The 13,833-nt window shown below is 42.5% G+C and overlaps 1 protein-coding gene across 6 annotated transcripts in view; it reads left to right on the plus strand.

Moving 5' to 3' along the window:
- Nrx-1 (neurexin 1) overlaps window positions 1-13,833 on the plus strand; it is a 429,130-nt gene that overhangs the window by 292,832 nt on the left and 122,465 nt on the right. For 3 of the 6 annotated variants that reach the window (XM_076811144.1, XM_076811146.1, XM_076811147.1), the window contains one exon: window positions 703-777. The exons of 2 other annotated variants lie outside the window; for them this stretch is intronic. In XM_076811144.1, the coding sequence (XP_076667259.1) occupies window positions 703-777 (75 nt within the window). The remainder of the gene's footprint in view (window positions 1-702; window positions 778-13,833) is intronic. One more of the 6 variants, XM_076811145.1, reaches the window with a different exon arrangement.

The raw sequence follows: 13,833 nt of genomic DNA on the forward strand, positions 1-13,833 counted from the left end.
AATTGCTGACTAACATAAGTATAAAGATGTCCTTTTCTATATTATTCTTTACAGAAAACCAAGAACTCGATGAGCAACCGAGCATCAAAAATATTCAGCTCCCTCCCTTAGCGTAATAGAAATAACTCTTCTTCGTTCAAAGACACCTCGCCTAGACCTAAGTGTGTAGACATAACTAACGTAATCCAACCGCAATTTTAAGGACCCCGACTGGAAACAGCACCCAGGGCACCAGCAGGCGCAACCTCAACTAATCAACCTTCTTTTCCAGAGCACCGTCGAATATCCCGCGAATTAAACGAACCACCCCTTCGTGAACCGATTACCACGCTTCCTATCTCACAGCTCGTGATCTCGACGCGTTCGTTACTCGCCGCGATATTTTGCTTAAACGTAGCTCACCCCGCGTAAAACCACGTTGCTGGAGCGTATCCCTCCCCCTCGTAAATATCTCTGGCCGAAGCGAGACCTCGAGCGAAAGTACAGAGAGAATAAAGAACTAAAGGATCGAGGGGAGCCGAGATTGCTAGCGCGTTCGAAGGGCAGAGCGAACGGAGGGGCGCCTCCTAGCACTCTGACGACTAAGCCGTAAACGACACATTCTGAAATCGATTCTCAAATGTTGCTGTCTCTTGTGCACGTGGTCGTGGTCGAAAATCGGGCCGACACACGCAATTGGACCCACACACGCCGGTTGTTAAGAAGGCTGCGGCGACGATAAGCGCAAGGCGACTTCACGGCGCCGTGGTCACCTTCACCAGCCCAGAGTCCCACTTGGTAAGCCTCAGTATCCAAAGCTTTCAAACAAATCAACCAAAAAAAAAAGAATAATTAAAAAAAATATATGAGCAAGACAGTATAAGCGATTGAATGAAGCTGAGCAACAGAGAGCTCGTGGCGAATCGTCGAAGCGAGCTCTCTTTCTCGCTGATTGGCCCGGCCACTTGATACGCACCTAATATAATTATTCTATATTATATATACATATATATATATAATTGGCTAACTCTCACGCGAAACTTAGCTTTTTAGCGAGGAGCGATCACCAGAGCACCAACTTTTCTCTTCTCGAACCACTCACGTACCCTGCCTTCACTCTCCACCTTTTCTTTCTTTTTCATTTTCTTTTCTTTATCTTTGTCGAGAGAGACGCGCTGGCGCCACGGAAACGAGGGAAAATCGGCACGACGGAAAGTTCCCTGATAACTTCGCCAACCGACATACAGTCCCCCGATTACCGTCCACCGTCTCGCCTGGTTCCTCCTCCCTCCCCGACAGCTTGAATGATCAAGCAGGGGGAGCTGGGTCAGTCGATGGGAGGCATCGGCACAAAAGTGCGGGCGCGTGTTTCGGGGTGAGCGGGACGCAAACGATCGGGACGACGACAGTGAGACGGAAGAGTCGACGTGGACCTGTGCCGATTTTTTCTGGTCTCCACGCAAGCTTTCTTGTGAATGGTTAGGAAGTCTGTCACGATTATGTATATATAGTTCACGCGTGGGGCTCTTGCTCACGATCTTAAAGCTAGCCTCTATAGGTACACCACTGGTCACTGCACATGCACGCAATAATCTTCGCTCCTCTCGGTATTGTCATCACTGTCACTCATCTCTCCACGATCATCGACGCCATCCGTATCATCGCAAAAAAGAAATCGCTCGCGCCTACCGCCGGCAGACTCGAGTCACGTGACCTTGAACGAGCCGAATCAATCATCTGCTATCCGGGAGCAACGCGGAACCGGTAAATTCATTCCGTTCGCGAAAGAGCCGCCGCAATTGATCGAGAGACATCTTTCACGATCGGAGGCGGCTCTGTCGTTCCTCCGGATCCCGATTAATTGCTCGCGCGACGGCTCGTTTGACGCCGGGCAATTAGCCGCGGCATTGAATGAAGTAACGGCGCGAGAGCGTGTCCGAAGCCCGGGCTAGAGAACTCATTTCATCGAATCCCATCTTCTGTGCCTCGTGGAATGAGCGACCAATGAACGTCTGACCAATTGCCTTTAGCTCGAGCACTGATATGCATGAGGAAAGAGGAACGGAACGAATCGCACCCGCCTGCATGTTGACGCAACAAAAATCTACGTGTAATTGTTCTTTCAGGGCGGAACGTAAGGGGTCTGCGTTCCGACGAACGCAACCACGAACCGCGACCGTCATCGCGACGGCTGCATTCGTCATTCACGACGATCGATTTGTTTCTGAAAGCAATGCTGAAACAGAGACGTTGTCGAGATGAGAAAAGAAACAGCGTTTATTCACGATATGCTTGAGCGGATTGGCGAGATTCTCTTTAACCCTTTGACGACGATCGCCATATTTCCTTTTTTGCATGCTGTTGGTTGTCGCGGATGTTACAGACGCGTGTGACGTTTCGTGCGGAAGATATGCCTAGTGTTAGGTAAATAATTGACTGGTTGGTTGGCAACGTTATTTTCCTTAAAACTAGTAATGTTTAATTAATTCTTGTATCCAGTTAGATGTATATGTATTATTCGTCGCAGCCAGATGGTCCCTGAATTGAAAATGGCGCGAAAGTGACAAGAGGGTCAATTCTGTTTGTGAAACTGTCAGGGGAAAGGATCTGTTAACCGCTGTGCTGAAATGGGACTTGGACTTATAAGGGAACCGTCCCAGGTGGTCGCTACAGATTCTAATGCAACTTGGTACACGTGTAGATCTCACCATACCGATGCAGAATATATATGGTTATAGTCGTAGATGGTTTATACTATTTGAGATATTTAGCTTTAAACTTTTCTGTAAGCGCTTAAATCTTCAGGTCTAGGACCCAGAAAAATAGCTGAGCTTTAGGAATTAATTAAAGGAAAATTAAACCGTTGGTATAAAATAATAAATAATGCCGGATTATTAAAGGACATGAAATTCCCTAGTGGGCGAACCTTTAAAAATAACAAAAGATCACATTTTTTGACGAAATAACGACACTTGAAATTCGAAATCACTTTTTCCCTACCTTTTCGTCACTTCAACGCCTTTAAAAAATACAAAGTTTTAAAATTGTTAAAATCTTAGAGGTTTGCTCACTGCAAGAAAGTATATTCTTCAAAATAAAAAGAGTTTCAATCGACTTGGATAATAACTTTCTGAGATATTTGTCCCGCCAGTTTGAAGAACACTGTTTAGAGAAAAGCGCGTTTTACCCGCGCATTTGCTATTCAGTTTTCGAATTTCAAAAACTCCTTTAAAGCACGCATTCGTAAAAGATCGAACATTCGAAAAATGAAATAAAAGAAATCAATGTTTCGACAATTGCAGACAGAAATCTTGAGCGCTTACGAAATGTTAAAAACTAAATATCTCAAGATGTATAAACCGTATCCAGCTACAACCATATATATTCTGCATCGGTAGGGTGAGATCTACATGCGTACAAAGTTGCATTAAAATCTGGGACGTCCACCTGGAACGGTTCCTTTGTTGGTATTTCTTTTGCCCGACGATCATTCCAAGCGACTGGAATCCTTGCTGCTTGATCCCTGTCAAGCAGTTCTTGTTACTCCCACGTAGTCAGTAATAGAATAATCCTTGTTGTGTAGCTCCGTGGAATTCGAAATCACTGGAGCAGTCTTCCGCTTACTGGACCGCTGGTCTAACCAACTAAACTGTCCAAGTTGTTAACAGGTTCTTTCCGCTTAATCCTCTGTCCAATCTCCCAAATACCCCATCCAGCAATTCTCCCCAGCAAACGGTTCTCATTATCCCTGTCCCTGTGTGGTTAAGAAAGCTACAATTAAAGCTACAGACTGGAATTGGAAAACATACGAAGACAACTACAAGCAGGTTCCCTTTATCATCGTCAAAGGGTTTCTAATTAGAATGAATTGAAGCTGCAGAAAAATTCTATTACACAACCGATCGAGTAGTCCCAAATACGTAGAATCCTCAAGTCAATCCGAAACTACAGAACATTGCTTCCCAATGAAAAGAAATTCAACGCAGCGATATCGATAGGTATCCCCCTCCATTGCACCGAAAATATTCGATCCGAAGAGGTCAACGTAGATCGCCGAGTTAAAGAACGAAACGTCGCTGGGTCATCATCGTTTTCCAGCGACGGGAGGAGTGCGTAAGGTTATCGGTGCATCGGCGACCAGAACATCAAAGTATTTTTCGACTTCCAGCCCGACGTTCCACTAACGGAATCAGTTCAGCCCGTCTCACGTTCGTTTCACCTTCCCCCCGCATACACACGTACACACTGAGGAACACAACGCCCACGCATCTATATATACACACGTACACAGAGCCACACGTAACAGAGACCGTACACCGTCCCCCTTTTGTTTCTCTCACCTCGCGAATAAGCTCTCTCTAAATTCTCGTCTACGGGGCTCGAGGTGTACCAATGCCTCGCGCAACCACGACACCAGTATCGTAACTCTTGCGCAGCTGCAGCACGGTGGGGCTCTGGGTAAGAAAACACGAAATAACTTTGAATATATATTTCTCGATTACTCGGCTACCAGTGTGCCAAGTTCCCGGTGCAACGAACCCGGCAATGCCTTCCAGTGGGTGGCAGCTGGCGCTGGGAAAGGGGTGGCCGAGGGTCATTGTTCCTGGAATGACAGTGGGACGGGTGGAAATTCGTTTGCATCCGATGGTCCGCTGTAAATAGAGTTTGAAGGGGTCCTAATATGCAATTGTGCAATGATTGAAGGAATTTTGTTACTGCGTTCTGTGAATCAAGGGATTTTTCTGGAAATCGTGTAGTGTTGTAATGGGGGTTGCTTTAAATCGCTGTGGGTTATTGGTAGCTTTCGATTGCGTTAGCGGTGTAATTTTTGTTTTAATGGTAGGCAGTGCAAATTGCGGATATTATTCTTCTTACATGGTAGACTGAGTGGGGTGGTGTATTGAAGATAAGGGAAGGAAATGGTTCATCTAAAGATAGGTCGTTTATGGGAGCCCCAGTGTTGGATGCATAGTATAATTTTATGGTTAATAGCAGTGTTATAGATGTGGAAAGAGTTATTAATAATTATGAGCTGGTATCTTGAAATTAAATAATGTCTAGTTTTTGCTACAATTTTGTTGTATTTGGGAGAAGATGAACACAAAGTAGTTGCAAAACAGTTATAAAAAAATAGGAGTTCAAGTAGGAAATTGTTTTTGAAAAAGTCCCTGATAAACTCATAATATTAATAGTCTAAACTAAGAATTTTTGAAGATGGAATTCAATTGATAAAAAGGTGGAAAGATTGCAGCAGGCGAAAGAAATTCTGATTGGAAAATTGTACTCGCAAAAAGGTTTCGTCATTTATGAGATAGTATTTGTAATGCACTAATATTTAAGACACGGATATTCGAAGGATCATTATATTATTAAAATGTTAAAGGAAGATACCTTCGTTCCCATTCAATTCAATTAATATTTCGAATTATTTATCGAGGCACTTCAATAACTCTTTCCAATTTGCTAAGAAGAAATACGACTTGAATGCACTCTAATCTTACGATTTCCAATTTAATTTCGAATCCATTCAGACATATTTCCGTTTCTCGCGACACGATCGCTATTAATTTGCTCGGGACGTGTTTGAATCCTATCAAATTCAGCATTTTGTCTCAAGACATATTCTTGAAGGCGTGTTTGCATCAGTACTTGAATCAATCGTTGCACAGCAGGGTAACTTCCACTCCCCAGGACCTGGTTACTTCTCACAAAAGAGCACGTTATGGGCCGTGACATAGTTTCTTGTGGTTATGTATCGACCTATAACGGTGCGCATCAAGCTTTCAGCTTGCAAGGGGCAACTTGCGGTTCGGCAACTCGGGCGAGAACTTTACTTTGACAGCTCGAGGCGAACGCAGGAGCAGGCAAGTGCATTGAAATCTGTACAAAGGATGCATCCTGCGGAGGTTCAGAAGAGGACTATCCTTTACCCTTTCAAGCCCACCCTCTCCAAAGGTGACGTAGCCACTGTACAAAACATCTCCAGGTAACATTCTCAATCGGGAAACGTAATTGCTGTTAACCTTCGTTCAGAATATTTTCCTTTGCCCATTTGATAATAAGAGATACCATACGTTCTGCTGTTATTTTAAATGCCTTTTCTATAACAAATATACCATAATTAATTTCAAACTTTAATTTCAAAAGTCACGTTGATTTCCGAAGTGATTCCAATCGTTTGCTTGAATTTCGATTTTCACGATTTCGATGTGCACGCGGAAGTGTCTGTATTCGGGTTGCAAAATAATTTTGTGGATCTCAAGCTTCGGTTGGTATATAGACCAACGTGCTCGAGCTAACATTAATTAAACGTCAAGCCAGGTGATCAGCGATCGGTGTCGATTCGCGGTGTCATTTATTTGTAAATCACCGCTGTTAATTTATATCGACATCTTTCGGGGGACTAATCAGTCGACTGGCGCACGTCCCATCGAGCCCGAGCTTGCAGCTCGAGACGGGGGTACCTCTCCATGGCAGGCGACAGCTCTCGATATTAACGACGCCCTGACACCTCGGTGTTCAGCAGAAATTCACGCGGATCGGCTAACGTAATAAGCTGTTTGGCAGATAATCCCCAGCGATCGTGATCTATATGGTTACACACGAGATCGGGCAGTCATTTATCTCGAGAACATTCTGCGAAATCTTCTGCCTCCCCTTCTTCCTTAAAATACACAAATCTCCAACGCAACTGAACATTAAAAAATGATTGTCGATTCAATTTCTCATTTGCTAAGGAGATTCATTAAGGGGTCCTGCATTAAAAGTGGTTTTCATAAAATCCATCTTTTCAAAGCAAAATTAAAGAAAATTATAAAGGGTGATTCATTAGCAGTCTAAGAGGTCCTCAAATACTTTCCACGCAAGGTACTTCTCTGGCTTCCAATTGATGTTTCATACACAATTCATTAGTTCACACTATCTCCTAAGGTTCCTAAATGTCCAGTGTAAAATTGCTGAGGACGTGAAAGATTCGTGTGCAACATATCAAACATTTCTGGGCAGGGAACTGTAAATGGAGATTAATTTCTTCGCCTATGAGAGACGCTGGCGTCCCTGACAGTAACCGATTCGTCGAGGGATCGAGGGGGATGCGGTTTCCCCCTGAATCCGTGGTAGAACGGACCCTCCTAGGAGTAGAGGCTGTCCAGCCTAACCTTGGCTCCTAACACGTTCCGTCCCTCGCCTTCCCTTTCCTAACAACATAACTAACTTACGGCCCCGGGCAGCATCGCTCGAATCTCCCACGAGTTGTACCGCTACCTGAACCACGTCGTCTGAGGTGAAACTGATCTCGAAACAGGGACGCCCGAGCCCGTATAGCCAGGCTGAGGTTGCGTCAATCGATATTGATGGCCTAGTCGGTGGCTGTTAGGTTCTTCCAAGGCACAGTGGGAATGACTGATTAATCATTAAGTGGAAGCTAGTACGTTTCTCATATTGGGAGCACAGTCCTCTGCTGAGAAAGATTTCAAGTAATTTTTAAGAAATTCACTTCGTGTGAAGAGATTTCAGAATCACAGAAAAGTCGATGTCACATTGGAGTGTATGTTAGACGTAGCAATCACGATTCCAGAGGTATTCCCCCATGATTTTTATTAGTAAGCCATTGAACACATGTAGCTTTGTACCTTATTCTCCTCATTTACTACCATCAAACTCTCAAAATCTCAAGCATTACAAGATTCCTCAAATGACAAGGAAATTCAATAGCCTTCTTATATTTTTAGTCAAGAACCGAAAATTTTTTATGCAAATTGATTAACCCTTTGTTGACACACCTCCTTTTTCGATCAACTTTGACATGCCTGGGTGGTTCACACCCAGAACAATTTTTGAACGACTGCCATTCTTATCTGAAAAATCCAATCGTTATGAAAAAAATCATGGGTCAATTTTAAGGCCTGCAGAATGTACTCCAATAGTTTTTTGATTGAAATTTCATCACAGTTTTTGTAAAAAAAATCTAGATTCCCATGTGTCGAGAAAACACGAAGAAAATCTTCAAAATATTGTAACTTTTACAAATTCCAATATTAGGAGCTAAAAATCTACAGACTTATTGTTCCGATATAATATTTTGAGAGAGAAAATAGTTTGTAAGTCAGCTTTGCAATAAAGGTATTCATTTTACGTATAGAGGGTACAAAGCGTCAAAATCAGCTTATGGGTGGCTCACACCCAGAGTGTCAACGAAGGGTTAAATGCATCGTGTATAGAATGGCAGCCAGTCAACACAAAGTTGGGCCGTATAGTATGAACAGATCTCATTAATTATTCATGCAGTAGAATCGTGAAATGAGAATTATTACAAGAACGATTAAAATTGCCCGCACAGCTAGTAGTACAAACCTAGTTGTGTCAGACACGAAGACGTACTCAGTGACCCAAGTTCTCCCCACTGGTCTAGTCGCTACGTGTGTAAAGCTGCAAAATGCCTGAATCACCTCCATCGAATTTCGCGTCAAGATGGAGCATCTTAAGTGAAAGACGCCAGCCCATTCGCGCAATAATATCAGACGTCTGTAATCCTTGAGCACGTTGCTCAGGCTACGTGCAACCCCCAGTGCAACATGGGACATGTTTTCGCTATAATGTCGCGCTAATATTTGGGCGCGGTTGAACGTCCCAGGACCCCCCCTCGCGTATAGATTACTCGATGGATATTCGGTGGAAACGTTGCATGAATATTTAACGAACGCCTCGATAACGACGCGACCGATATAATATAGGGAATTATAACGGAAATTTCGTGGCGAATGGGAACGCTGGTATTAAAAGCAGGGTGGTCTGGCAGGAATTACAAATGCTTTAGTGGGAAATGTGCCAGAGTAAGTCAGATTCTCACTGCTAGTCGAAATAAAGGCATTTTAATATTCAGCTCAAGAAATGAGGTATAACAGAATAATTTAAAATAACATATTTCCAGAACGACCACCATTCACGTCTGCCGGTGCTACATGACCTGGAACCAACATGTTTTATCATGGAAACTGTGGGAAATCATTTTTCGCTTTACCTAATTGATACACACCGTTTTCAATTAATCCTAGACGAAGTATACAAAAGGACAATAATTTATAGTTTACATAAAACAGACATGCACTGCTCTGAAACATCATATTGCACAGGTTCCTTAAGGGGTTAGACCACCTTGGCTAGGTCAAGAAATCTTTGGGAATTTATTTCTGATCGTCAATATTTTCGATATTTTAATTTTTACCTGACTTATGCATAAATTAAGTCCATTTTCTTACTCACGCAAATGAGCTTCTTGCTTCAAAGTGTAGCTACTTTGTTATTTTTCAACCAATCGAAGAAATTGACGGTCGGACGATAGAGAATACATTTAAGAACATCTGTGAAAAATTGTATAAAAATCCATGGAGTTTTACTCAAATTACAGCGTGCACCGTTTCTGACAACGCGGTTTCGAGAAAAACGCATTTAAAGTTTTCGGAATGTTTTGATGTTTGAAAAAAAATTGTATGTATTATTCAAAGATGTCTCTATCTTCATTGAAAATTTGTTATGGATTAAATTGTTTTTGTCGCTTAGAAATAAATTCCCAGAGATGCGATACTTCTTCCCCTGGCCAAGGTGGTCTAACCCTTAACCAAACTCATTATCCCACGTCTTGTAGCCTACGGTGTACTTCACTCTGCAAAGTGGCCATTTCGAAAAAATATTAGGTCCATTCCGAGGCAGTCACTATCCAGCGTAATGAAGAATAACTAGAAATATGATATTCCTCACTTCCTGAGATCGTGCTTCGCTAACAATTAACGACCAGGTCTTCGTCGATCGATTATTTCCCACTTAAAATTGAAATATTCGCATTTCCGCCCGGACCACCCTGTAGGACGAGTGTTGACCGCGTCGAACGTGAGGGAGCCAAGGGAAACTAGTTTCGCCGTGACCATTAAAACTCGGGGCAACTCGTGGAACAAATAGTATCGCAAACAATTAGCGAGTCCGCCGTCGAATCGCGAAACATTCGGTTAAGTACGAATCCCCCAGAAAGCGGTGTTTTAAAAGTTTCGCCTGCATCCCGAGCGGCTGAGACCGCTCCTCCCGGTTTTAATGAGACTGTTTATAACTGTACTTAACTTCATAAACAACCCTGGTGTTTCCTTGACAGTTTCGCCGTGGATCCCAACGTTTTCACCCCCTGTTTGCTTGCCCTGGTTGTTTTAACTATACAGAGTGCTAAGCTAAGTAACGCTCGTTGCTTTGGCAGGTGTGTTAATCTGTGCCATTAATCGGTTAACTAGTGCAGTTAATAGGGTAACTCATGCAAATTTATGCACCCGGGCTTGGTGGAAATTTCTTGGGAAAGATTAGCCGTTAATGGTTAAATTTGAGAATTTCATTCGATCGATAAGTAATCTACGTGTCAAAGGAATAGAAATTTCGGAGGAAATATTATTTAATTTAGTTTCAGTCTTGGTCAGCCTTGGCTAAAGTTTCAGTGAATGAACTGCGCTACTTGCTAGTGGAGTAACGTAACGTTAAGTCAGACAAATACTCATATCTGTCGATTTGTAAAAACGTACGACGAAATTTTGCTAGTGTTTTTCTTAACTACATTTGTTCATCCAACTTCTGATCTCAAAATCAGTGGACGCAGTTTCCTCGATTTCACTATTAAAAGGTTAAACAATTTTATCAGTTATTAGCATTAGTCATAGACAAAGAGCTTCGGCAGTGCGAACTAAATTTTTATGCTTCACGTTCGCACGTACATCGGCGTTGACAGAATTCAAAGCGTTTATAATATCAATAATGGTAGTGAACATGGATACGATGGTGTTCGAGGCGTCGACAGGATCGTAAAGATTTTGTTAGCGGACGTTTCGTGTTTTGTTAAGATTTACGGAAGAACGGTGGTGATGGACGTTAATCCAACAGGGCGACATATATCGTTTTATAGCTCGTAAAACTCTTAAAGGTACTCATAAAAAGCTTTCACGGGGACACCGTTAGATAGAAATCATAAATGCCCCGTTTAAATCGCGTTTAACCTCCGAGGAGGAGATTCTGTCTGCCTGTTGAGGGCGCTCGAAGATGTCCAGACGTAAACTCAGCGTTCTATAGTGTCTCTAATGTCCTGGAAAGAGGTCCATCAATACCAGAGGTCCATAAAATCGAAGGGAAATCAAGGCTGTCATGTTTCTTCCGTTCGTCAAGAGCCTATGACTTGGGACGAGTGTCTCGAAATCGTTTCCCTCGATATCGTCGATCTTCTGCAAAAAGAAGCATACAATTCCACCGAAAACAAAAGTGCAACTGCATTCTGCACGTGCATCGGTGCAACGACGTTAAAAATTTCGCCATAGGAATATAAGCCCAGTTACAGCAGCCAAATCAACCTCTTCTTGCACCACTTCCAGTTTATTACTACAAGAAACACGATCGGTGTCCCAGTTGCACTAGCCACCCTGCATAGTCTACGCCAGACGGTCGCCTAATTTTCTCGTTTTAAGCGAGCCCGCAATTTCGCGATTTTTGCCATGATTACAGAGCGGATCTTCAGCTAAAACGGGGCCGATGATACGGCGATAAGGGTGCCCCCATTGTGCAACCAGAATTCGTGGGTCCACCGTGCGATTTGCATACCTCGAAACGTAGAAATTTTAATGTACATTTTAATGTAAGCACCGCCGAATTTTCTGGGACAGTTACGCTGATAAGCCTCGGGGGCAAGCTGTGATTTACATATTTGCACGGTCTATGAGTGTCCCTGGATGGTCTTGTTTCGATGACCAGAAATTGCAAATTATGGGTCACAGCATAACCACCCAAGCTTCTCAGAGTCTGCGTCTGTGAATCCGAGACGATGAGACCACTGGATTTTCGAGCTCGAAATTCGTGCAGAGGATTCAAGACTAACGTCACAATTTTGTTGTTCCCTTTGGACTGGGATCTGGAATATATTGAGCAGTTATTTCCTGAAATTCTCTAGAACAACAAATATCAACTTAGAAACTTTTAAATTCTTCACTCACGGAAGAACATAAAGAGCAATAGAAAATTCTTAACGCTATCTCAAAGAATAATCAATTTCGAATGCTTATCGGCGAGCACTCCGCAGCTTCAGGCAACCCTTCAAACATTTCTCCAGTAATTTCAGATACCAATCGAAGGAATCTTTGTTAATTGTTCGATTTACGTGAGGACCCGTCATCGAAGTCTTCAGCTTCACAAATCCCTTCGCCCTGGAGATCTGGGGGTCTTAAAAATCGACTGTCGGGTGAAACGAAGGCTTACCGTGTTCCACGTTTCGAATCCTACCGCTGGGAGGGAGGGATTAGACGTGAAATCCACGGATTAGTAAATAATTTATTTCGCCAAGTAATTTAACTTTTCTAATTGATCGTCTCCGCATCCGCATCCATTTCGCCTCGTAATCCGGTGGAATGAGCGAGGCGCACCGAAGGCTGTCGTCGTGGGGGCGGGGGTGGAAGGGTTAGAAGGTAGAAAGTCGAAGGGTGAAATACCGACGAAGCCAGTTTTGGTATGAAATATCCTCCTTTCGAGCCACGACGAATCACCACTTTGCGGTTCCGACTTTCGAGACGAATTTCTACTGGTGGCGGCGGGTGGAGGGTTGAGGTGTAGGGTAGTGGAGGGCGGGGAAGAGAATAGCCAGCTCCTCTAAACGAGATTTCTCATTCCCAGCTAATTCGAGAGATTTCACCCTGGAACGAGTTCTATGATTCATCGCGGTGGTCCTCGAGGAGTCACAAAAATGGCTGGCTTCGCGGCTCTTCCAATGGGATTTTATTTTTAACGTGGTCGGGGACGATCGTGGCCAGGAAGATTTTGTTATTTCTTTCAATCGATTGGTGTACTTTTTTGTGTTAAATGATTGGTTAAAAAAAATAGGTTTCTTTAGATTATTATAATATGGTTATGAAAATGTTAATAAGGTGACCTCAAAGGTTATTTGATGTAGAATAATGCAAAATTCAATTTTTGGTTTGTGCTCCACATGTGCACCTTAAAAAAGTAACACAGAATTACGAGTCCTCTTGTATATTCTGAAGGTATACGCAACAACAGTGCAAGTACCTCCTATATTGAGCCAGAACTACAGTAATACCTACTTTTGAATGTTTATTACTTTGAAATATTTCATATTCTTGAAATTGATAGAAGTATAAATCATTGGTTACTGTTTTCCATGACATTTATTATAAATTTCCATCTTTAACCCCTCGTGGTCACACGGGGTGTATCGCACCCCACGTATTTTCTTCATTCTCAATATTTCTGAAAAATATAGACCTTAATATTAAAGTCTACAAACTTTAATATTAAAATTTAAAAATTTGGTGAATTTTTACCAAAAAAAAAATCGCTTCTTTCTACAACTATTTTTTCCACTACAAATTTCCACATATTAAAATTTACATTTCTAGAAAAAGACTATTCTCGTGATAGAGCAATTATCACTGAAATGTCAAAAGATTCAAAAATACGAATATGCTAACTCAAAAATGACGCTAGGGTGCAGTGAGCCCCCATGTAGGTGCGACCACGAAGGATTAATTACAATTTTAAGTTCCAAGAATATTAACGATGATGAAGAATTTCTTCAATGACCAAAATTAATTTCAATGGTCCTTCTATGCTGCGCCTAGTTATTATTAACTATGTACCTCCGTTTCCACGGATTATAATTTACGTCAGCCGTGGAGAAACAACTTTCTATTAATTGCCCGTGACGGTTAAAATCAAAGGTACAAGGGGAAAGCTCTTTCGCCGACTATTTTTCTCCTAATTAACAAGGTAAGCAATTAATAAACGTTTCCAGGGAGATAACGAGCTCATTATGAAAACGCAGGGAGT

Source organism: Andrena cerasifolii, chromosome 4, assembly GCF_050908995.1.
Source record: "Andrena cerasifolii isolate SP2316 chromosome 4, iyAndCera1_principal, whole genome shotgun sequence".
NCBI lineage: Eukaryota > Metazoa > Arthropoda > Insecta > Hymenoptera > Andrenidae > Andrena > Andrena cerasifolii.